Source organism: Panthera onca, chromosome E3 (assembly GCF_046562875.1).
Source record: "Panthera onca isolate mPanOnc1 chromosome E3, mPanOnc1 haplotype 2, whole genome shotgun sequence".
Classification (NCBI taxonomy): domain Eukaryota; kingdom Metazoa; phylum Chordata; class Mammalia; order Carnivora; family Felidae; genus Panthera; species Panthera onca.
Window position 1 is genome coordinate 25,425,412 of NC_138354.1, and position 25,925 is coordinate 25,451,336.

Genomic DNA, 25,925 nt, shown 5'->3' on the forward strand with positions numbered 1-25,925 from the left:
CCCCCCCCGGAACCCCGCAAATGCCGAAGAGAAGCCGGGAAGAGAAAACAGGTCGCAGCTACCTCCGCCTCAGTCGCAAATAGAACCGCAGCCCCGGCTGCCGCCTCAACCGCGCCAGGCTTTTGAACGGGCCGGAAGTGGGAGTCTGACGACTTCCGGCAGTTGGGCTGAGAGGAGAAAGGAGAGCGGAGAATGGCTACCAAGAAGTTGGCGCGGTACGCGAAGGGTTTTGGGGGGCTTGGGGTGGCTCCTGGTCCGGCGCTGGGGACCGCGGTAGGGCTAGGCAGTGGGCATCCGCGGTGTCAGGCTTCATGCTCTGTATCCCGGCGTCTCCGACCTGCCTGCCTTCTCTGGCCCGGACTGAAAGATCTCTGTCTGGACCTCGGTCTCGAGCCTCAGGCCGCCCTCTGCGCGAGGGTGGAAGGACCGGGTTCGCGACTGTGTGGCGTTGAGCCGGTGTCTGCCCATTCTAGACCTCGGGAAACGGGTTAAAGGTGACAGCGCCTGGTAGGCCGTTCCGAGGTCTCAGACAACCCCCACTGCACCTGTCAAGCGGTTCACCCCATCACTTCCTCGTGATACGTTTAATTCATAATGTGAATTAATTGTGGCCTTCTCCCTGATTCCCGGTCACGCTGTGCACATTTCCGATTTCTAGATGTACTGTAATAATGTATTAGAAGATAGCATGGGCTTCAGAGTTGGACGATCCTAGGTTCACACACCAAATCTGTGTTCTTTGGCAAATCACCGAGTGTTTTCTTATCCATAAAGTAGAGGTAGCAAAAGTGACTACCTCGTACTATTGTTGAGGATTGAGATCACCAGAGTTCAGTGCCTACTATCTAGTAAGCAATCAAATAGATATGAGCAATTATTCCCAGCTCTTTGCACTTCCATCACACCTCCTTTTTCTTCTTTTTTTCTTCCCCCATCACACCTCTTAAACTAAAAACTACAACAGGAAGTGCCTGCCTGGTTAAACTCTACCAGTTGTCAGAGTGGTTTGTCTTAACATCTCAGTAAGCCCAGCCCTTTCTGTGGACTCCAGTATTACCTTACAGTCTTTTACCATGAATGTCCAGTTTCGTGACGCAGGTATATTTTGAGCTCCTAGAAGACTGGATCAGCCCAATCTCCTCAGAACTGTGCTTTGCGCACAGCAAGGGCATGAAAAATGCAAAGGCAAAAATAAGTTTGTCAATGCGTCTTCTGCAATCACTCAAGTTCATCAGTATTTACTGTAAAATAAGGGGAGCAGAAAGAATTAGTCTAAGTTTGCAAATATGAACTTTGAGGCTCATGCTGGTAAAATGACTACTAAAATCAAAAGAGGGTGACAGTCAGTATAAGAACCAAGGTCTTTTGCTCTCAAAGTCTAGTTCAATTTCCTCTAACATTGATACATTAATAATGAGGGTTATATCATTAGTTTGTTAGCATATTCAGACAGGAGCGTGAATGAGTTTGTTGAACATACTGGGTTGTTTTACATTTTTAGGCAGCTTGGATTAATTAGAAGAAAGTCAGTTGCACCAACAAATGGAAATGTAGGAAGAAGCAAATCCAGTAAGTAGTGTGCTTCATTTCTTTACATGTTGTATCCTTGCACTTTTAATGCCGGTAAAGCATAAGGATGCCCTTTGTTTTTCAGAGCAGTTGTTTGACTATTTAATTGTCATTGATTTTGAATCAACATGTTGGAATGATGGGAAACGCCACCAGAGCCAAGAAATAAGTAAGTCTGGACTGCTAATGACCAAAGCTAGCCCTAGAGGAGTCACTTTAAAGTTTATAGATACAGGGGTACCTAGATGGCTCTCTTGATTAAGTGTCTGGCTCTTGACTTTGGCTCAGATCATGATCTCAGTTCATGGGTTCAAGCCCATGTCAAGCACTGCACTGGCAGTGCAGAGCTTTTTTGGAATACTCTTTTCTTCCTTCTCTCTGCCCCTCCCCTGCTCATGCACGCTGTCTTTCTCAAAATAAATAATAAATAAACTTAAAAAAATAAAGTTTATAGAATAAAATCAGTCAATAGTTTATTTTTCTTTTCAAATTTTTATTTAAATTCTAGTTAGTTAACATACAGTAAAATATTGGATTCAGGAGTAGAATTCAGTGATTCATCACTTACATACAATACCCAGTGCTCATCCTAACAAGTGCTCTTTTAATACCCATCATCCATCTAGCCCGTCCCCCACCCACCTCCCTCCATCAACCCTCAGTTTGTTCTCTATCTTTTAAGAGTCTTTTACGGTTTGCTTCCCTCTCTGTTTTTTTCTTTTTTCTCCCCTCTCCCATATGTTTATCTATTTTGTTTCTACATTCCACCTATGAGTGATATCATATGATATTTGTCTTTCTCTGACTGACTTATTTCACTCCATCCATGTCATGGCAAATGGCAAGATTTCATTCTTTTTGATGGCTGAGTAATATTTCATTTCAACAGTTTAAAGAAATCAGATAGTTTATGAATTGGTAGTTTACTATAAAACCTGACTTGACCAAAGGAGAGAACAAAAACCTAATATCTAAATGTATCATCATATAAAATAATTTTAGAATTCCATACAAAATTTCAGTTGTACAGAAACTGAAAAAAATACCTTTGCAAAAAGGAGTACATTTCAACTTCCGTGTGGTCTTCTTATTTAATTGTGGTATTCAAGAGTTTTAAGTAGGTATACTCAAAATTTTAATATTCTGACTTATTCTTTGGCATAGTTTTATTATAACTGTTATATCACACTGTTTAGGTCATTTTAATATGCTTTTACTGAAACGATGTTATATGATGCTATAAGCTATATATATATATGTATATATATAATTTATGTATATAATGTATACAATACTGTATGATGGTACATTATGTTTAATTTAGAGTGATTACATCATTAATATAACAATTATACATTCCAGTGTCAATTGGTGATTCTTTCATATAGTTGAATTTCCAGCAGTATTACTGAGCACATCAACTGGAGAAATTGAATCTGAGTTCCATACTTACGTTCAGCCTCAGGAACATCCGATTCTTTCTGAGTTTTGCATGGAACTGACAGGCATAAAACAGGTATGCCCTACCCTTTTCCCTTTCTCTCTTCTCATCCTACCCCTCTCCCCCAGAAACAAGTAAGTGTGATGCAAATATTAAAATTCATCAATCAGTTAAGGGTTGCCTGGGTGGCTCAGTTGGTTAAGCATCCAACTCTTGGTTTTGGCTCAGGTCATGACCTCACTTTTCATGACATAGAGCCCCGTGTCTGGCTCTGTGCTGACAGTGTGGAGCCTGCTTGGGATTCTCTCTCTTCCTCTCTCTCTGCTCCTCCCCTGCTTACACTTTCTCTCTTTCTCTTTTAAAATATATAAACTTAAAAAAAAAAACATAAAATTCAGTAATCAGTTTTAAAAAGAAAGGGAAAACTATATACCACTTGGAATTAGATTTATGCACTGTTAGGAGAAATAATGTTCCCTCTAGAACTCTGTTGGAATCTTTAAAAATGAAAAAGAATAGCATAAAAATGAATATCAAATTTATTTTATGGAAATTAAGTGACATCAAATTTCTGTCAGTCAGGATTTAATTACTATATTTCTGTGTGATTTTAGGTAGAGCAACCTAATTTTTCTTATCTTGCAGCATTCTAATCATTATATTCTCTTGCATGTGTTTTAATATCTTTTTCACTAAATAAACTCTTTGCCAGTCCAAACCTCTTCTTTTTTATATCCCCCTATAGTGCATAATTATGTGCTAATGATGTGTTCAATAATTATAGAATTTTATTGTTGAGTTCAAATTTTGTGGCTTTACTCAGGCTCAAGTTGATGAAGGAGTCCCTCTGAGGATATGCTTATCTCAGTTCTGTAAATGGATTCAGAAGATTCAGCAACAGAAGAAAATTATTTTTGCTACTGGGATTTCAGATCTGTCTAATTCCGAAGTAAAATTATGTGCATTTGTTACTTGGTCAGGTAAAAAATAAGTTAATATCTATAAATCATTAATGAGTAGGATTACTACTATGTAATTCTTCATCTGTAGTAAGAATTATACTTGTTAACCTCTTGGGACTCAAAAAGAAATCTAAGTGCCTAACAGATGTTAACCAAGGAAAGTAAGTTTATTCATATTTTTCAAATTACCATTCTGGGATACCTTAAAATTTTAAGACTTAACTTTAAGAATATTTTTAGATTTTTCCTCTCTGTTCTTCTGGTTCCAGGCAAAGATGATTTAGTGAAAACTCTTATGCTATTTTCTACAATCTTGAATAAAAAGAATCTTAATTCAACTCACATCCTTTGTTTTCACACTAGGAAAAAATGGGTTATTAAAGTAGATGTTTTGTATGCCTGTGATATAGCATTGCCATTAATAGGCATTGATAGCAATGCTGTGCCATTGATAGCATAGCATTGATAGTCATATTTGGTTTTAGGTTTCTGTAAGATGTCTGGTTTCTCAGTTACATTAGTATTTTCCTAAAATTTTAAAAACAGATAACCTTCTCCATGTAGGCCTTGTAACTTGACACCTTATTCTTCTTTCTGAAATATTTAGTGTGTTTTTTGGGGTGTTTAAGAAATCATTTTGAAATTTAGTTACCAACTTAATTTCTTAATAATAAATTATGTAAAGTGAATAATTGTTAGATATTAACAGCAATGAAATTTTATTTTATATTATATAGTATATTGTTATAGCATACACATTATAGCTTATACACTATATATGGTACATATACTATAGAATATAGTATGTTTTGGTGGTATACTGTATACTATTATGTATATTATGTTTTTCTAGTATATATGCTGCCGAAGCGAGCACTATATTATGTTTTTATAAATTTTAGTATTTTATTTTATATCATCTTTCAACCTTTTATTTATAAATGGTGATAGCATACATAAGTAAAAACTGCTTGGCATCTTTGAATTTGTTCTATTTTAATATACTTAATGCAGACTGGGACTTGGGGGTTTGCCTGGAGTATGAGTGTAAAAGAAAACAGCTGTTAAAACCTGTGTTCTTAAATTCTTGGATTGATCTCAGAGTAACTTATAAGGTAAGGGTCAAAGATGGGGGCATGTTCACTTTTCTTCTACTGGAAAATGATGAAACTTCATCCCACGCATGGCTATAGGTTACTATAAATGAAATGTTTTCTTTTGAAACTTTTACATAAATACATTTTTTAAAGTCTGTAAAACAGCACAACATAATAAACACATTCCAAATCTAATAGAACTAAAAATTATGAAAAGTAAGTGGTTAATATATAGACTTTCTAATAGTAACTTTTTTTGGATATGTCTTCTTTTATTTGATTAGATTTTCTATAGAAGAAAACCAAAAGGACTAAGTGGTGCCCTGCAGGAAGTGGGAATAGAATTCTTGGGAAGAGAACATTCTGGTTAGTATAAATTAAAAATAATTTTATTATCTAAGTCATTTTATTTTTATAAAATCTTTCATATGAATCTCATGTTTTTGGTGATGTCACTAATAAAGAATATCCTTCAACCTAAAAAAAGCTCCTAATCTATACTATACCATTCAAATTATTTCTGACTTTCTAATTACTAGTATTGTAGGATAAAGACTGCCATCTAGTGGGTTAGTTGCTAAAAAGAATGGAAATTAGCTAAATCAAATGGAGATTTAACAAATGCCCAGATAATACATTGAATTAGTGAAAAAACCAAACAAGATCATTAGATTACTCACAAAACATGGCCCCTACAGAATGTTGCTTACAGTTTTGCGAACTGTAATAGATTTTTATCTTCTTCTCTATAAATGTGTGTGATCTTGTCTTTATTGGTACAGTTGCCACAGCTTTTTGCTAGTCTAATTTATCATGATTAAAATTAGTAGATGATTATAAATAGTATGCTCCAATTTAAATTGTGATTTCTTATTTTTGCTATACTTCTTTATGCTGGTACTACTAAATTCAGTGTTTGATATCTATTTACTCAGGGTTGGATGATTCTCGGAATACTGCCCTTCTTGCTTGGAAAATGATCAGGGATGGTTGCTTAATGAAAATTACAAGGTCCTTGAACAAGGTTAGTGGTATCTTGCCTATTTGGTTATATCAAACTCCAGAAGTAATCATAGGTTCATGGAAATACAGATACCATTGCATGCAATCATTGATAAATCAATGAATGATGACATTTTTCTTTTTTTGTCAAATCATATAGTGTATAATAAAGAAATTATGAATGTACAGTTTCTAAAACTATTCTGTGGAATCATAGGTTCCCACTAAGAAGAATCCCAAAATTTTGGCCAGAAATTTGAATACGAATCAAGTTGAAGAAGCATCGGCCTGCAACAGTAGCATTTGGGGTCTGAGCACATATGATAGGGAGCCTAAAAATACAGTAAATTCTCATGAAAAAGTTCAGTTGAGGTCAGCTGGTATGAATTCTCCTATAAAGGGACAAGATCAGTTCCAACTAAAGAGCAATGTAAAAGTGGGTCTTCACGGTGGCAAAGACTATTTATCTCTTTTTAATACAAAGCCCTCTACTTCCCTGGAGCAGTTGCAGTCTCCCAGCTTGAATACACCTATGCAGAAGCACATAAAAAATGAACACCTTGCATTTAGTACCAAACCTATGTCTTCAACAGTTAGTTCAGAATTGGTACTTATTTCAACTACCATTTCATCTGTTAATCATATTTCTGATATGGAAATGAGTTCTGCTCTTGATTGTTTACCTATGTTGGCTGATTGGGAGGATGTAGCTTTACTGCCAGCATCTCAGCCTGAGCAAAATATAGATTGTATACCTCCCATTAATGACTCAAACTTAGACACTTCACTTAATTCCATAGAAAGATTAATGATTTTAAAGGAAGGCACAGAAGAAACTCCTCAAAACTCTGAGACCTCTAAGTCTATTGTTTATAAGAGTCCACATACTACTATTTATCGTGTAAAAGATGCCAAAGATCAAGGTTCAGTTGCTTCTGACTTTAAATTACCTGAATGCAAATCAAGTAGCTCCAACAGTATTAATGCCAGTATGTCTCATCCTTCAGTTTTGGGGAAATACCCCCTCCTTTTAGGTAGTACTAAAAGGAATCCATCCAGTCTCCCAGCTTTCCCACCAGCAAAAAAACAGTCCTTCACTATTCATGAAGAAAAGCCTACATCATCTGATGGCTTCCCAGTGAGAAGTTGTTTCCAGAAGGTCCTCCCCTCTGTCTTAGCTTCTACAGTTAACCTAGAAGGACCTTGGAAGAGTGGAAAAATGACACCTCCATTATGCAAGTGTGGCCGAAGATCTAAGAGACTTGTTGTTTCTAATAATGGACCAAACCATGGAAAAGTCTTCTTTTGTTGCCCAAATGGGAAATACCAAGAAAATAGAAAATGTTGTGGTTATTTTAAGTGGGAACAAACACTTCGAAAGGAGAGAGCCAACAGCAGCGTTCTGTCTTATTCTCCGGGGGGACCCACTTGTAGTTCCCCAGAAATAAGCCATATTTGTGACAGAAATGTAAATTTTTCTACTAAAAATTCATTGAGACTCAGACCTTCAATGAGGAATTGATAAACCTTCCCTATGACTAAACTGTGTTTTTACTTTAATGTGACTTTTTGTGTGATAAAGAGAAAAAAGTGTATAGGGCTACAAGTCATGGGGACTTAGCATATCTGAGTTCTGTAGACTGCACTGGGGCTATTACACATGCATGCACACACACTGAAAATGAGAAAAAAATTGATTTCACACACTTTGAATTTCCTTGATCAGTTATCTAACACTTCTCTTGTATTCATTCATCTATGAATCCTGATTGTTCTTTGAATTTCCAAACATCATGAATATTCTGATAATCGTCTTACACTTTTATTTTTGTCATATATTAACGTGCCAAATTTATCATACTTTTATCAAGAACCACAAATATTTTATATATTCTATTAGACTAGATATAATAAACAACAATAGTATATAACATCCTTCTTTTACAGGTAGACCTTGAAATAAATTTAAACTGTTTTTAAATTACTTGAATAAAAATGTGACTATTAAAAATCCCTAGTCTATTTTCAGATAGACGCTTGTACTTTGAGAATTAGGAAATCTAACTGATATATTTTTTTTTCTAAAAAATTTTATTTATTTTGAGAGACGGAAAAAGAGCACGAGAGGGTGGGTCCAGGGAGGAGAGGGAGAGAGAATCCCAAGCAGGCTCCACGCTGTCAGAACAGAGTCTGACAGCAGGGCTCTGTGATATCATAACCTGAGCCTGAAATCAAGAGTTGGACACTTACTGACTGAGCCAACCAGGTACCCCTAAAAACTTTTATAATAAGTTGTTTAGTTTTATTTCAAAGCTTGAAGATTTGTTCTGATTTGTACATCAACATACCAGAAGAATTACTCAACTAGAGTTTGAAAACCAACACATCAGAAACTTGGTTTGGATAATACATGTTTAAAAATTTCTCAGCAATTGATGGTATTCTTTTTATATTACCAAAGTCATGAGAACATTGACACTAATGCAGAAGAATTTACCGAATATTTTATTTCAAAATTCAGCCTCTGATGTTATAACCACAAGATATTTATTTAAAGATTTTTTTTTTTTTAAGGAATCCCTGCATCCACTGTGGGGCTCAAACGTACAACCCTGAGATCAAGAGTTGCATGCTCTACTGACTAAGCCAGCCAGACACCCCAACCATAAGTCATTTTAAATCAACAATTTACAAGTATACTATTATATTTTTAATCACCTCTCCATAATCTTGTGTTTGTACAGTCTTTGTTTTATAGATACTGTGATAAATAATAGAATGGAATGGATTTAAATCATTTCCCATTCTTTCTTCCTTAGTTCATTTCTTTTTATCTTCCCACTGATAGTCTTTGGCAACTCTTGAATAAATTCTACCTGTTGGTATCAAGGGAAGAAAATTAGCCAAGAAGTTTTCATCTTTAGACAAATCCAATTATATAGCAGTTTTATTATCTCTAAGTGAAAGAATTAAGGTACCCATCTGGGTGGGTTTTGGTAACAACCAAAACAGCAGAGGTATTGTTGAGGAGTTTTTTCTTGGTATTTAGTATTTACTACACGTCCAGTTAGCCAGATGACCCAAAAAATTATGTCAAGAATTTCATTTTAATCTCAAAGATTATGAATCTTATCCATGTCATTAGTTCAGTTTGGAATATTTGGTGTGGCATGTTTGAGGAGAATATTCATTAAAATGGAAAAAGTAAACAGCTGAAGTTTTTCAGAACACTAAGCAAATTGTCATCATAATTAGAATACCTACCTTTCTTGGATATTTATAAGGTGCTGTAATTTTTTTTACATGTTCCTGAATCTCCTTTTTTAGTTGTTCTTGATCATGTGACTTGTAATCATGGCTCAGAACAATAAAAGCCTTTACTACCTGAAAAAAAAAAATTGAAACACCAGGAAGATATGTTATGCATTTTTATGTTTCATTGTGTCTTGTTTACTTTCTCTAACTGGGAATCTAAGTGCCCGGGATTGGGGGCAGAAGGCTTCATAGGGTTTGATCCCAGCTCTGTGCTCTTAAGCCAGCCATTGGAGTCCCACACCTCCTGTTCTGTATCTAATTCAAGAATTTCTGGGACCCCTGCTTTGCCAATAACTTGAACCTTCTTATCTAAAAACATCTTGAACTTTACTTTCTGACCTGTTTGTGTTTCTGAGCTGTCTTTGCTCTTGACTTCTTGCCTCATCTTTTATTTCCTTCAAGAAAATTTCCTCTTAGAAACTTGACAATGTACTAAGTACAGTCTCTTGGGTAACAACCTAGCCTATCTAGCCTACTTTCTAGATCCCCACCCTCAGTATGGCCCTTATAAAGAGTATTCACACTTAGTTTGCCATATCCTTGTGGAAGGGAATACTTGAGACTGCACACTCTTTATTCCAGAGACACTTGTATTGATGTAAGACTGTGAAGATTCCAACAGCCACTTTGCTACTACTCTGACCAATTACCTGGCCCTGAGAAACGAGCAAAAGTGGTAGTGACCGTTGTTCTCTAATTGACAGAAGACAGGGAAGACTTCATCACTTTATGCTCACAAATGCTGTTTTTCAAAATTCACTCTTCTTTGAAGTGTTCTGGAAAATCCTGCCCAGTTTTTGGATCATGTATATACGCATTTATACAATTTTATCCTATCCATTTTTTGATATTTCATAAAATGTTTTTGTGTTTATACCTACTCTTCTGCTTTATCAACATTTTTATGAATTAAATTTATCCTTGCTATAAGTGAATAATTCAGATGCACATTGAGAACTAATATTTGTAATTATTAGTTTGCATATTGATGACTTGTACACCTTGGATAAGGTCTACTTTATTTTTATAAAAGTCTTTATAAATCATTACATAAGATGGTAAACTAATAAGAACACCCTAACATGGTTAAGAGCATGAACGTTAAAATCAGACAGCCTGGGTTCGAATCACACTTGGTTGTGTAATCTTGGGGAAGTTAGGATACATTTCGGTGCCTCAGTTTCCTTCTCCAAAAAAAAAAAAAAAAAGAGGTTGTGAGAATTAGATAAGCTTACATATACAGGCCCTGTGTAGGGCTTATAATACCTGGAACATGCTAAGTCATCAGAAATATTAAGTATTAGTTGTAGTAGTATTAGAAGTACAAGTTTTTTGTTTTTTGGGTTTTGTTTTGTTTTGTTTTAGAGAGTGTGTAGCGGGGAGAGGGACAAAGGGAGAGAGAGAGAGAATCTCAAGCAGGTGCCATGCTCAGCATGGAGCCTGATGTGGGAATTGATCCCATGACGCTGGGATCATTACCTGAGCTGAAATCAAGAGTCCAGATGTTTAATTACTGTGCCACCCAGATGATCTGTTTGTTGTGGGTTTTTTTGGTTTTTTTTTTTATTTTTTTTTTAACGTTTATTTATTTTTGAGACAGAGTGAGACAGAGCATGAACGGGGGAGGGTCAGAGAGAGGGAGACACAGAATCTGAAACAGGCTCCAGGCTCTGAGCTGTCAGCACAGAGCCCGACGTGGGGCTCGAACTCACGGACCGCGAGATCATGACCTGAGCCGAAGTCGGCGGCTCAACCGACTGAGCCACCCAGGCGCCCCTGTTTTTTTTTTTTTTGTTTTTTTTTTTAAATTAAAATCCTTAAGTGGGCTTCAGAATTTCTCTCAAATTCTATGCAAAATTTTGCATTTTTATGAGAAGAGCCTACAGTTGTGCTATTTGATATAGTAATCACTAGCCACATGTAGCTGTTTAAATTTAAATTAAAATGAAATAAAAATGTTCTCAGCCACACCAGCCATATCTCAAGTGCTGTATAGCCATGTGTGGTTATTGTATTGGATGGTGCAGATAGAGAATATTTATGTCTGTCATTGCATTAGTCTATGTCCAATGTCCTTCAAATTCCAAAAAGCTGTGTGATCCTACTGGTGGAGTTCAGAGTGAAGGAATAAATTTTAATCACCAGCTCAATTCCCTGCTCTCATCTATCTGGAATATTGGGGGCCTTGCCTGGCAAAGGGGACCTGAAGAGTGGCATGGAAACTTTAAACCCAAACTACCATTTGACCAACCCCAAAAAGAATGAGCTTTCAAGGGTGCCTGGCTGGTTTAGTCAGTAGAACATGTGATGCTTAATCTCAGGGTCGTGAGTTCAAGCCATCGTTGGGCATTTACTTAAAAAAAAAAAAAAAAAAAAAAAAAAAAAAAAAGGAAGAGCTTTCAGGACTCCTGTCTTATTCACAGTTTTTTTGAATTCTCTACTTGGCTACCTACCCAGCCTACTTTTCTAATTGCTGCCTTGGTTCCTACCTTTGACCTTGCTCCCACCCCTGATATGTCATGCCAGCCTATCCTCCTCAGCTACATAAGGGACCATGTTGTTTCCAAACCTGGGGAATAACGCGATTCTATCTAGCTGACCTCTGACATCCTATCCTACTGTGAACCTGAGTTGTTGGCATTCACACCATCCCTGCATGGAAAGAATTCAAATTCCTTATATATATTTTCAGTCTTATCTTTAGCAATTCTTTCCTGACTAGCATATTTACTAATGACCATGTGACTTGCAAAGTTAGCGAATGAATCATTTAATTGTGTTTCCATAAACTGTTGAAAAGTATGTTAGACAGCCAACAAATTATAAAGTGGAGATGAATCCATTTTTTTTACCTCTCCCCTGATGGGATCAGGGCTGCTGACAACAGCTGCCTCTGCAACTGCAGGATGCTCAATCAGGGCACTTTCTACCTCAAATGGTCCAATTCTGTAACTGGGAAATAAACATATGACAGGAATATATAAAGGTGAGCAGCAGGTTCACTCTAGAACACACTGATGATCAATTAACTTAGACATATGCACAGATGAAAAAGAAAATTACCCAGAGGATAATATGATATCATCTGATCTTGCGACAAACCAGAAATACCCATCTTCATCCATATAGCCCCGGTCCCCAGTGATATAGAAATTGCCTCGTAGGGTTGAAGCTGTTTTTGTAGGATTATCCTGTGAAACAAGTAGCATTTTGTTAATATTACTGTGAATGTGATTCTTCTGTTCGGTTGGATTTTTAAGTGTTGAAGGAGAAAAAAAAAAGTTTGGTTTCTTTGAGAAGCCTTGGAATGAAGAGGAGCCAGTGCAGGAAGTAAGGATGCAATTCCAGCATTGAGCTAGCCCAATCGAAGAGAGGTAAACTACAGTTACAAAGACTAGGCATGCTGCCATCCTGAGAATTGTCTATGATGATCACTAAACTCTCTGCAAGAGTTCAGAGCTCCAAGATATGGGCTAATTAAGTCTTTTGCTAAGTGGTTAATATCTAATACGGGTAGGAAAAGCGAGAAGTGAATGCTTAGAGTTAAAAGAAAGCACCAGCACCTAATAATTCAAAGAGCAGTTTTTCTGTTTTTGTATTTTGTTTTAGAAACAAAACCGGTTCTGCAACTTGGTAGGAGGAAAAATGAAGGATTGTTACATTATGTAAAATTCACTGACAAGTAGAACCTGGACTTTTGATTATAGTGATGCAAACTTTAAAATATATATACTTCAATTAGACATGAAAATAGGTCTGCAAACAGTAGGGAGCCTGTAAAGGCTCTAGTGAAAGACATTTACTTAATCCCACTGCCCCACTTTCTTTCCCTCTCACTGCTGTTCAGAAGGGAAACCACTAATCACATTTCAGGAAAATGATTGGGTGCTGTCTTCTATTGGAGATGATCAGTGTATACAAAGAGAGCTGTTTTTCTAGGGCTCCCTTCTCTTACCCTCATGGGCCTGGAGCAGTGATCTAGCCCAGGGAGAATAAGCATTTGGGTGTTTCTTCAGTTTCCTACCTGAGGGATTACAATTCAGGACAATGAGTCTCTCAAAAAGCCAAGCACCTATCCTACGTGTGTTTTGTGGCAAATAGGGATAGTTACCAAGCACTTTTTAAAATATGTATTTTTGTATTATTTATTCATTTTGAGAGAGAGAGAGAGAGAGAGAGAGAGAGAGCAGGGGAAGGGCAGAGAAAGGGAGAGAGAGAATCCCAATCAGGCTCCACGCTGTCAGCATAGAGCCTGTTGTGGGACTCGATCCTACAAACCATGGGATCATGACCTAAGCCCATATCAAGAGTCAGTGCTTAAATAACTGAGCTACCCAGGCTCTCCTTTTGAGAATTAAATAGGAAATAAATCTCTTACTATGTAATGAGCAAAAAGGCCAAGTGGTCGATTAGGTAGGACTTGAATGCCAATATCTCCTTCTTCTCCAGGAGGTAGAACATTGCCATTTATGTCTAAAATCTAGGATAAAATAGAATGATTTATTTAAGGGAATATTTTATTTAATGTGCCAACATGTTAAATTTTTACTTTGCATGTTTTGTTTTGTATTTTAAGTATATTTTAATTCCCAAAAGAAATATGTTTTACTTAAATTCTTACTGCAAAATATATTTTAAAATGCAAGTTAGCAAAACGTGAAAGAAGAATAAAAAATGTCTTTAATTTCACTATCTAGCAATAATCACATTTTTGGTGATATTTTTTGAGACAGTATAGACATAGAAAAAAATAGAATCACTTTATATATACTGTTTTACAGCCTGCTTTTATCAATTGGCAATATATCTTGATTATCTTTTAAGTAAATATTTCATTACCAGTTTTTCAAAATTTAACTGTGGAACAAACAAAACCTTACTTCAGGAGCCCATTATAAGCGAGGAAAGGGGAATGTTCTCTGGTGGAGACACTGGTGATATGTTAAAAGTCTTGCTTTCTTACCTTCTCCCCAGTCCTCTGATTCTCTGAAGTGCCTAGCATTTCGTAAGCACTGACTGCATTCCAAGTAATAAATGCTAGAGCTCTACGTACTTCACGTGTATTGTTTTCTTTAGTCCTTACAACGGTCCTATCTGGTTATCACTATCACTATGCTCATTTTACGTATGAGGAAACCGAGGTGCAAAGTTTAAGCAACAAAGTACATGACTGAGCTGGAATTCAAATCTCAACAACCACACTCCAGATCCTATCCTTTTTCATCATTACACTTCTTTGTAGAATCTCTTCAGGGAGTTCAGTCCACTTTTTAAAAATCCAGATGCACATTTCTCAGGTTGATTGCTTAATTCGTGTGCCAGATTTTGCCTTAAGTAACTTTTAGCTGTTTTTAAACATGAACACTCTACTTTTACATATATCCTCCAAGAGCCTTCAAACCCAGGTTTGTGTGAAATGGCTTGTGTGGAAAATAAGGGTATAATACTTATTTGGCACTTTCCAGATGGAAATGAGCTATGTCTCCAAAAAGAAACTTGAAAGGCAAAGGAATTCTAAATGTAAAATCTTACTTTTAAGTTCTTGTAAATAAAAAAATATAAATTCCCACCCAGTCATCTAAAGAATATTTGGCTCCAGTATCAAGGAATTACTGATGGAAAGGAGATGTTTTAAGAGTTCTAAATACTTCTCACAGACTACTCTTTAATAGATGAGAATGTTCTATTTCTGGAGAGAATCATGTTCCTTATTCAAGTGTTCTTAAAATCATGAAAATTATGGGCTTGGAGCTTTGAAGTTGCAAGAATCTCATATCCAGCTGGTTGGAGTATATCCCCAGATTCCAGGATGTCACTGCAGATGCTCTTATCTAGGTAACAAAAGCAGTAATAAGAGCTCTTGGGGAAAAGTTAAAAATGAAGATAGCTGCATTAGGGAAATGCAAATCAAAATTACAAGGAGACACCACTTCACACCCATTAGGATGGCTACTATCAAAAAAACAGAAAATAAGTGTTGGTGAGGATATGGAGGGATTGGAACCTTTGGACATTGTTGTGGGAATGTAAAATGGTATAGGCACTGTAGAAAACAGTATGGCAGTTCCTCAAAAAATTAAAAATAGAATTACCATATGATCTAGCATTTCTACTTCTGGGCATATACACAAAAGATTTAAAATCATGTTCTTCAAGAGATATTTGTAATAGCTAAAATGTGGAAAGAACCCAAGCACCCATTGACAGATGAATAGAAAAGCAAAATGTGTTATAGCCAATCCAGTGGAATATTATTCAGCCTTAGAAAGGAAGGCAATGCTGACACATGCTACATGGATGAAACTTGAGGACATTATGCTAAGTGTGAGAAGCCAATCACAAAAAAGATGAACAGTATGATTCCACTTATAAATAGTAGTCATAAAAACTGAGAAAAAACTGAGGGTTGATGGGGGGTGGGAGGGAGGGGAAAGTGGGTGATGGGCATTGAGGAGGGCACCTGTTGGGATAAGCACTGGGTGTTTGACAATAAATCAATTTGACAATAAATTTCATATTAAAAATAAATAAATAAATAAATAAATCCTGAAAAAAAAAATAGTTGTCATAGAGGTAGAAAGTAGAATGGTTGCCAGGGCTGGGGGCATTGGGGAATGGGAAGTTACTGTTTAATGGATATAGAATCAGTTTTACGAGATGAAAAGAGTTATGGAGATGGATAGTGGTAATAGGTACACAATATTATGAATGTATTTAATACCACTGAATTATGCACTTAAAATGGTCAAGATGATAAATTTTATGTGTATTTTATTATTTATTTTTTTAATTTATTATTTTTTTTAATGTTTATTTATTTTGAGAGACAGAGACAGAGCATGAGCAGGGGAGGAGCAGAGAGAGAGACACAGAATCCCAAACAGGCTCCAGGCTCTGAGCTGTCAGCACAGAGCCCGACGCGGGGCTCGAACTCACAAACCGTGAGATCATGACCTAAGCCGAAGCCGGACGTTCAACCGACTGAGCCACCCAGGCGCTCCTATGTGTATTTTATTACAATAAAAAATTGGGGGGGAAATGAAGGTGATGATGCTGAGTGGGGATGCATGATAGAGCAGTTTTCCTCTTGGCCACATCCTTTGTGCATTCAAATATAGTTGCTCCAGAAATCCACAGGGCTTAAATTAGTGGGAAAGTGGTGATACATTGCTGTTGGGATTCATGTGAGTACAGCTGTACTGTGAGAACTTCATAGCAATGCATGTTGGGAATTGTCACTAAGAGGGAAGAAAGGAACACAACTTTGTGAAATGCCAACCTGATTGCATATAATGCAGACAAGAGAATGTTCAACTATCAATATTTCTTTCTCCAACCTAAGGCATCCTATAAACCAATGAACTATTATTAAGCCTGTTTACAGAATGTAACCAGGGCTCCCTGACCATCTCTTCTTAGAAAAGCTTTTCAGGGGTCCCTGGGTGGCTCAGTTGGTTAAGTGTCTGACTTTGGCTCAGGTCATGATCTTGCGGTTTGTGGGTTTGAGCCCCACATCAGGCTCTCTGCTATCAGTGCAGAGTCTGCCTTGGATACTCTGTCTCTCTCTCTCTCTCTGCCTCTCCCCCCCCCACCCCGTTTCTCCTTCACTCTCTCCCTCTCTCTCTGCCCTTCTCCCTTTTGCACTCTCTCTCTCAAAATAAATAAATAAACATTAAAAGAAAAAAAGAAAAGAAAAGCTTTTCAAAGGAAGAGAATGCAAGGGAGAGCTGAATGATAGTAATGGCACCTATCTTTTAGACCTTTATTACGTGCCAAGAACTTTGTTATGCTCTTTAGGGATATTATCTCATTTAATCCTCACAAGAAACCTATGATATCAGTTTCATTATTAGGGCGATCAACCATCTCAGTTTGCCCAGGACAAAGGCAGGAGAGTGTCCCTGGGATGTATGACTTTTAGTGCTACAACCAAGTAAGTCCCAAGTCGTTCACCATAGTCCCTATTTTACAAATCAAGAAACTGAGACTTCAACAATTTACCCAAAGACATTCAGCTAGTGAATAGTAGAGCCAGATCTGAGCCATCAGGCAAGCCTATCTTTAAAAAAAAAAAAATTTATGTTTATTTATTTTGAGAAAGAAAGAGAGAGAGTGAAGACAGAGAGGGAGACACAGAATCTGAAGCAGGCTCCAGGCCCTGAGCTATCAGCACAGAGCTGGGCATAGGGCTCAAACTCACAGACCACAAGATCATGACCTGAGCCAAAGTTGGAAGCTTAACTGACTGTGCCACCCGGGCACCCTGAGGCAAACTTATCTTTAAACAAGGTTCTCAGCAACGTTAAAGTAAGGGAAAGAACCCAGCATCTGGTTTATTCTATAAACGGTGACATCAGCAATCAATTTCATCTAAATTTTCTCAGACTTAACCTAATCATAAGAACTGGGGCACTTGTTTAAAACAAAGATTTCATTTTCATCTAGAAGGGGCCTGAGAATTAGTGTTTTAAAACAAGTATCCAGGTGATTCTTATGATCAGAAAAGCTTTGGAAGCATTGATCTAATCCATAACTAACCCTCATTTAGTTTGGTTCTAAGCTCTCCATTCTGTCAGCTCATCCATTTTGTGTTTTTGTTGCTATGCTATGTTTTTCTCTTATATATTAGTGTAAGTTCCTTTGGCTATACCTGGCTTTGGGTATGTTGATCTGAGAACATTTCTAACCCTGTAAAAAGTGTGCAGATAGGAGAATAGGATGCTCCCTAGGGATCAGGTGGTAATAATGGCCATGGTTAAAGAAAGCCAGGAAATGGCCTGGTAGGACTAGGGAAAGATAAAAATATTTCAGCCACTGTAAACTGTAACTTCCTTTGGCCTACTTGACCCCTCAGGAGGTCTTGACCTCCTTCATCAGAAAGGGAACAGTGCGATGATGTGATTAAGAATATAGATATTGGAACCAGATTGCTTGGAATTGAATCCCAGCACTAGTAGCCACTAGCTATGTGACTTCTGGTGAATTCCTTCCCTCTCTGTGCCTCATCTGTAAAATGGTTCTTTTTTATTTTATTCTTTATTGAATGACAGTTGACATACAATGTTATATTAGTTTCAGGTTTACAATATAATGATTTGACAAGTTTATATATTATGTTGTGCTCACAAATGTAGCTACCATATGTCATCACACATTATGATTACAATACTATATTGTATTGTATTGATTGACTATATTCCCTATGCTGTATCTTTTATCTTTATAACTTATTCATTCTATAACTGGAAGCTTGTATCTCTCATTCTCCTTCAGCCATTGTAAAATTGTTCTTATATTGGTATGTCTCTTATAGGTTCTTTCTGGGAATCAAATGGATTAGTACTTATAAAATGCTTAGAACTGCATGGCACAAGCCGCTGCTTTGCTAAAAAAAAAAAATGGAGACCATTAAAGTAATATCTCTAATCCATTTCTAATACGTGGAAATTAAGATATCATGGAAGTAGCATGAAATCATCACCAAAACTAGGAGTGTAGGGGTAGGTGGTAAACAGATTAGGTTGTTAAATATTCTCCTGGAAGGGGATGTGCAAACCTTAACATCAAAAGCAGGAGATGGCTTTCCCATTGAGCCAGACTTGATTTTCATTCCCTTAAAATTTCCACAGATTAGCACCTAGTTAAGAAGAAGAAAGAATAAAGTAACATTACAACTAACTTAAAATTAATTTATTCACCCACATGCATTCATTCAACAAATAATTATCGAAAATTTATGATGAACCAGACTCAAAAATAAAGCAAATTTTCTGCTCTCAGGGAGTGTAGAGATAGACACTAAACAAAGACATACAGTAAAGTTATAACACTTAATAAATTGATAATTACTAAAATATCCATATTTATGAAAACATACCTATATTAGCATGATACTTGTTCTGCTCTTTCTATTTAATACATTTGTAAATTTTATTTTTGGTATATTAATTTTTGACCATTCTTATGGTTTATAAATAGAAGCATTATAAAAAGACACTATGAAAAATTTCTTTCAGCCTTTCCCTTTTCTGCTCCATTGTATGCCTCCTTTTCCTTACATAATAACCACTTTTGTTATGAGTTTATTCACTTCCTCTAGAATTTCTTCTTCTTATGTCTACAAGCTCTTTAAATAACCCCTTTTAGAGTTTACTTGCCAAGGAGTTATCTAAGTGAACTCTTAATATTTTAAGTAGCAAGGAACTCAGAATTTTCCATTTTTGAGGCAGCTGTAAGAAAGTTCGCTCTTTCATAAGGGGAAATCTGTCTGTTGATCTAGCATTCTTTCATTTAAAATATATTTTAATGCCCTTGCCCTGATCAGGTCTATAGTGGTTTTTCTCAGTGAATGGCTACTTAAACAACTGTATCTGTTACAGTTGTAACTTTTTTTTTTTGTAACTGGTTTCCCTCCAACTTTCTTTAAACTACTCTTCTAACCACTCCTCTACTGCCCTATCCCTCAAACAATTGTAAGGATATAATAAACACTTATTTTTAAAATTTATCAGTTATATAAATCACTTTTTATTTATCCAGCTAACTCGAGTCCGTCCCTGTCTTTTCAATGAGGTCATATACCGTTTCTGTCTGTCCATATCCTTCATAGATATCCAGACCTGTTCGGTTTCTCCATTGTTCAGTCACTTCAGGATTGATTGGTTCCCCAGCACTCACACAGTGCTTTAAGCTTTTGAACTTATAGCTTCTCAGAAAACAAATAAGTTAAATTTAGGAGACAAGAATAGAGAGAAATGAAAATTAGTGTTATTTCTAATGAAATTCAATATGAAATGTGTTTTAGTTCCTTCCTTACTCCTCTCTTCAATACAAACAAAATGAACAAACCCTTCTAACATCATAAAATGACTCCCAAGACATCCATTTTTTTCCCCTCTTATTTTCTGGGAGTGTGTGATTTGTTGTAAAAAAAAAAAAAAAAAAAAAAAGAAAGAAAGAAAAAGAAAAAAGAAAAAGCAAGCTATGTCATCCTCAGGGAAGGTATCTCATAATAACATTTTAAATCAGTGATTAAGAATTTACCAATTGTATGGTTAAATTCACTGTGGAATATTTATACAGTGGAATCCTATAGAGCTGTAAAAGGAAAAAAAAATAAGGAAGCTCCTGGACAGTGTTGTCCAATAGAATTTTTTGCCACAATCAAAATGTTCTATTATCTGCACTATCCACTGCAGTATCACCTAGCCCTATGTGGCTACAGAGCACTTGAAACATGGCTAGTGCAACTTTGGAAGTGAATTTTTAATTAAAGTTAAATTTAAAAAATTGCATGTGGCTAGTGGTTACCATATTGGATAGCACTGGATAGCACACAGTTCCAGGATGTACTGTTAGCCAAAAAAAGGAAGGTGCAGAACTGTGAGCATACTATGTTTCCATTTATGTGTATAAAAGAACAGGGGAAGAATACTGGCATATTGGTTTGTATAAGCACAGATTTCAGGGAGAAGGAGAACTGACACTGAGGACAAGGTTTGGAGGGAGACTCCATTCTATAATCTTATATACCTATTGAATTATATGTCATATGAAATATTTCCTATTCAAAAAGTTTTAGCAATTTTAATGATTTAAAAATATTTACCAATGTGCCCTTTCAAATGGAATCAAGAGTAAAAGACATTCATCCTTTTTTCCTATTTGCTAGGACAGGGCTCCAAGTTGGAGTAATTTCTCTACTTTCTCAGCTCATGTAACATTCATCATCCAAAAGATTGAACACTTTCTTATCCATAACCTCTGGGCTCAGGGGTATACCTGTGACTAAACCCTCCCTTTTCTCACCTTTCTTGGGGGAGCCTGCCCTGGATGTAATAATTATGATTTAAAGAATGAAAGCAAGAAGGAGAAGGGGGTGAAGAGATTGTTAAATTCTGTACCTACTAGTGTGGAACTTTGTTTTTAGGCAGAAAGATCCTTTATTTTATGGCTTACTCTTCCTCTCTCCTTACCCCCACTAAGTGCCTATTTACCAACATTTCTTACCTGGTCATATCATTCTGTATAAGCATTCGGTATGCAGTCGGCGCTGAACAGAAGACGGTGATGGGAAACTCGGAAAGTGTCTGCAATTTAGAAGTAAACTCTTAGTCTTACTACAACTTTAATAAGTTGCTAAATGTTTATTTAGGGCACAGCACAACTTAAACATTGTTTATTCTAACATAAATGCACTCACACCTTTTGCCTGTATATCTTTTCAGGATAAATGACTTACCAGGTGTGAAATACGTTAAATCATGTTGTTCACTCTGATTTCTGCAAGCTACTGTATTCATCAGTCCTGTCAGGAACGCTGCTAAAGCATTTCTAAATGGTGACCTCTTGTTCTCTGCCTTACCTGAAAGATGGAAGTTGGATCAAAACGTGGCAAATAATGTGCAAATACACATGCTCCCTGGATCCATGGAGAAAAGACACTGCTCCATGCAGACTTTGCCCAGCCTGTGTCTGAGGTATTCCATATCACATCTGAAGGTGTCAAATCCAGCCAGAACCTGGGAAAACAAGGAATCATCCTGATATATGTAGGAAAAACAAATTTAAAAGACCAATAAATGAATCATCACCTCCGCAGTTTTGACATGTCAAGTTGCAGTTCCGTGAAGGTACCTTCCATTTACAGATAATCCTAAACCAAAACTGCTATGGGTGTGTCCGGTCATTTTCGGAGTTCCACTTGTTCCACTGGTAAAGTAAATGGCCATCATCTCATCGTGTTTTGTTTTCACACAGGTGTGGTTGTCATTGGCCTGTCTACAAAGGAAGAACTACAATGATTCTGCACATGATACACAGCACCATGAACTGTTAACCACAGCCAAGTATTCGAGAAACCACCTACTCAGACCTCTTCACCTTATGAGTCAGGCCTCAGTGACTTGGGTTGAATTCCAAGGTAAAAACCATCTCTTTCTCTATCTTCTTAGGTGCTTTCTGGAATCAAACTAAATTTTGTCATCAAAGCCCACTTATGGGCTGGTTTCATAGCTTTTCTACTCTACAAAAAAGAACACTTGATGCATTTTAAAAAACTGAAGAGGGTGCCTGGATGGCTCAGTCGGTTAAGTGTCTGACTCTTGATTTCTGCTAGGGTAGTGATCTAATGGTTTGTGGGATCAAGCCCCATGTGGGGCTCTGAGTTGACAGTGTGGAGCCTGCTTGGGATTCTCTCTCTTCCTCTCTCTCTGCCCCTCTCCTGCTCATGCTCTCTCTCTGTCTCTCTCAGAAATAAATAAATTAATTAAAAAAAATAAATAGATAAAAAAACTCAAGAGTTTGATCATAACACCAGCATAATGAGGATTCTATGATCTCATAACGATGGCTATGTGAGAACTGCCCCATCCCCTTCACTGTGGATGTTCTCAAATATGATTTTCTTTTCTTTTCTTTTTTTAAAAGTGATATGAGTGCCTGGGTGGCTCAGTCCAATGGTTAAGCATCTGACTCTTGATTTCAGCTCAGGTCATGATCTCACAGTTCTTGAGATCGAGCCCCACATCAGGCTCTGCATTGACAGTGTGCAGTCTGCTTGGGATTCTCTCTTTCCCTCTCTCTCTGCCCCTCCCCTGCTTGCATGTGCTCTTTCTCTCTCTCTCTCAAAATAAATAAGTATTTAAAAAATTGAGTGTGTTAATAGAAGTCATGGGTAACAGTATAAGGCAGGTTGGTGATTCCCACATTGTTCAAGGATCAGCTGTAGTTCTGAAGGATAACTGGGCTGCTAACAGGCCCCACATTAGGGCAGCTAAGAGGAGGTAAACACTGCACACAGAGATTTTATCTGGGAGTACTGGGCTGAGAATGAATGAATTAGAAAATCTAGGCCACGAGAATTGTAGAAAAGCTGTTTTCCTTTTCTTTCTTTCTTTCTTTCTTTCTTTCTTTCTTTCTTTCTTTCAAGAGGGAGCAAGTGAGAGAGGGTCAGAGAGAGAGAGAGAGAGAGAGAATCCCATGAGGGGCAGAGAGAGAGAGAGGGAGGAGAGAGAGAGGAGAGAGGGAAGCAGGGCTCACCCGAAGTGGGGCTCCAACTCACCAACCGTGAGATCATGACCTGAGCTGGAGTTGGATGCTTAATGACTAAGCCACCCAGGCTCCCAAGAAGCTGTTTTCAAAGCCTAACAGGTAGACTAGGTATTTAGTCTGTGATTTCATAATTTTCTTCCTTAAAAAGATTACCTAGAGCAGTGTATTTATCACTTTATTGTAAATACAGTTGCTTTTGAAAACTAAGGTGGGGTTATCATACCAATCTCTCACCACTATAGGCAGTAAACATAGCCTTTAGGAGTGTGGGTTCAGAAGCCAGACTCCCTGGGTTTGAAACCCAGCTCTGCCAGATCATAGCATTTGACCTTATTCATCTGTATTACTATAGCACCCTTTCCTTAGGTTATTGTGACATTTTAATGAGTTAATATATGTGAACGCTTGGAGCAGTTTTTGGCACCTAACCAAGGCAATATAAATGTTACCCATTATTGCAATTATAACATTATTTTAAATAGAACAGTACTTGGCTTTTGGTAAGAACTCAATAAATGATGGCTATTTTAGAGGCAGTAGGAACAAATCCATAGTTGCAAGCATGCTTCCAAATCCTTGAGTAAAGGTAGGAAGTTCATTCTAGAGGGAACTGGCTGCCAGCCTAAAGCTAAGATAGAACCAGTACATGGCCAGAGTGCCAAGTGACCCCTGAAAGCATTCCATAGCAGGGATGGACATCAGTGTAACTCAGTTTTATAATTGCATCCATCTTATTTATAACCAGAAGTGTTGTTATCAGCAAGGTAATGCTATAGCCTACACAGAAGAATTCACTGTGTTTCTCTGTTTCTCTGGGAGATGATAACAGCTCTGTGGTTGGTGCTGTGAGACACCTCCTAGATCCTGCTGCAGGAATGAAGGACTTACTTCCCACAGCTGCTGGGAGCCAGCTCTCTTTTAGAGATTGCTTTGGCTGAAGACAGCTGCCTTGCTCAAGGTCACTCACCTCTCCTTCTAGGGATAGGCCACACCCAGTTACTGATCAGTATGGGTATATAAAGGCCAGGATCTCTTATTTTATCTGGGAATAGCTTTGAGGGGCTATCCATGCCCCAGAGGTCCCAGTGGGAGCGCATGGCAGATACATTTCTTCCTTTGTCCAATTGCACATCCCTCCCCTTCCTTCATAGGTGTTGACCCCAAGACAACTCCTTAATAAACTTCTTACACAACTAATATCTATCTCAGGGCCTGCTTCCTGGAGATCCTAACCTCTAAAAAACACTCCAACCTCTTTCCTGCCTCAGAGTTTGCATTGTTGGTGCAGCCATAATTACTAGTTGTTCCCTTTGCCTCATTTTACTTTTCATTTTTCTGATCACTTGGTGGGTTGAACATCTTTTCAGTGTTGCCTTCCTCTGGGGAAGCTGTTCTACAACAATTATGGCTACTCACTTCATCATTTCCTTTAGGTTCCCCCATCCATCTTTGGGTTTCTGAGACACAATTAGCTTGGAGTGCAGATTTTCACATTTAGACGCAACAGCATCTACTGCAGGGGCTAAAACTTCGTCAGTAATAATGCATTTTGCTTTTGAAGATTGTAGTCTGTAGAGAATGTCTCTCTGGGTCAGCTGGGTGGTTCCTGGAATTAAAACTGTCCCTACAGGGGCAGAAAAGAAACTATGTATAGAAGGAAGGATTTCCTTTATCATGGTAGTTAGCTAGTGTAGATATCTCACGTGTACCTTATGTCTCAGGATGAGTTTACCATTCCATTTAACAGTCTAGATATCTATTTATCTTCCATTAATTATTTGGCTTTTGCCTTTCAAGGGATCTTAAAATCTGTGACCCTTTTGGCCTACCATGAAAGCATGTTAAATGCTGGATAATTATCTTCTATCTGAAGACCATTCATAACGTTCAGCTTGAAGAGAGGTTTTTTTCCCCATTTTTTTTTAAGAGAGTTTGGCTTGTAGAGTAATATTACCCAACATTTATTGGCTAAATGTCAGATGCTATTCTAAGTGTTTTGCATGTTTTAACTTATTTAATCCCTACCCACCCCCCCAAAAAACCAAAACACAAAATCTATGAATAATTTGCCAAAGATCCCTGAAATGGAAAGTGGCAGTGCAGAGATTGAACCCTGTAGCCTGACCCCAGAGCTGTACACTTAACTACTTCAGCACCTTTTAAAACATACGTGAATGTTTTATGATTTCTCTCCAAAGGGAAGGATCAAGGCATTCATCTTTTCTGTACTTCTACTTCTCCCTGCTGTAAATTACACTGTAAGTGTAGTGTAATGGTTAAGAGTGTGTCCTGGAGCCAAATAGTCTTATAGCTTGGCCTTGGACAAGCCACTTCATCTCCATGAGTCTCAGGTTCTGCTACTGTAAAATGAGGATTCTGTAAGATTAATGAGGAGTAAATGAGTTAGAATGTATAAAGAGCATAGAACAGTGCTGACCAAATTTTAGCTATTATTTTCTCAAAGGATTAATGGACTTTCAAGAATAT

At 37.3% G+C, this 25,925-nt stretch overlaps 3 protein-coding genes across 10 annotated transcripts in view; 1 reads left to right on the forward strand and 2 right to left on the reverse strand.

The window, feature by feature from the left end:
• Positions 1-147, reverse strand: part of REXO5 (RNA exonuclease 5) — a 37,819-nt gene extending 37,672 nt beyond the window's left edge. Inside the window, exon 1 of the mRNA XM_060648676.3 lies at positions 63-147. The gene's annotated coding sequence lies outside the window, so the exon portion shown is untranslated. The remainder of the gene's footprint in view (positions 1-62) is intronic.
• On the forward strand, positions 127-21,757 carry ERI2 (ERI1 exoribonuclease family member 2). Of its 6 annotated transcripts, none has more exons than XM_060648689.2 (9): positions 127-215; positions 1,502-1,569; positions 1,655-1,738; positions 2,958-3,085; positions 3,834-3,990; positions 4,987-5,087; positions 5,354-5,435; positions 6,005-6,093; positions 21,614-21,757. In XM_060648689.2, exons 1-9 carry the CDS (start codon positions 193-195, stop codon positions 21,620-21,622), a joined length of 741 nt encoding a protein of 246 aa, XP_060504672.1. In that variant the 5' UTR covers positions 127-192; the 3' UTR covers positions 21,623-21,757. The 6 variants fall into 6 exon arrangements, with proteins under 6 accessions (XP_060504672.1, XP_060504670.1, XP_060504661.2 ...); XM_060648687.3 differs by lacking the exon at positions 21,614-21,757 and adding an exon at positions 8,646-11,684; XM_060648678.2 differs by lacking the exon at positions 21,614-21,757 and adding an exon at positions 6,289-8,510.
• ACSM3 (acyl-CoA synthetase medium chain family member 3) overlaps positions 8,561-25,925 on the reverse strand; it is a 57,409-nt gene continuing 40,044 nt past the window's right edge. For 2 of the 3 annotated variants that reach the window (XM_078440099.2, XM_078440100.2), the window contains exons 4-14: positions 24,855-25,062; positions 22,023-22,166; positions 21,751-21,907; positions 21,396-21,475; positions 19,968-20,091; positions 18,943-19,023; positions 13,765-13,866; positions 12,450-12,577; positions 12,239-12,338; positions 9,332-9,455; positions 8,561-8,943 (exon numbers count right to left, since the gene is read on the reverse strand). In XM_078440099.2, coding sequence (XP_078296225.2) covers positions 8,861-8,943; positions 9,332-9,455; positions 12,239-12,338; positions 12,450-12,577; positions 13,765-13,866; positions 18,943-19,023; positions 19,968-20,091; positions 21,396-21,475; positions 21,751-21,907; positions 22,023-22,166; positions 24,855-25,062 — 1,331 coding nt within the window. In that variant the 3' untranslated portion in view covers positions 8,561-8,860. The remainder of the gene's footprint in view (positions 8,944-9,331; positions 9,456-12,238; positions 12,339-12,449; positions 12,578-13,764; positions 13,867-18,942; positions 19,024-19,967; positions 20,092-21,395; positions 21,476-21,750; positions 21,908-22,022; positions 22,167-24,854; positions 25,063-25,925) is intronic. The other variant, XM_078440101.2, reaches the window with a different exon arrangement.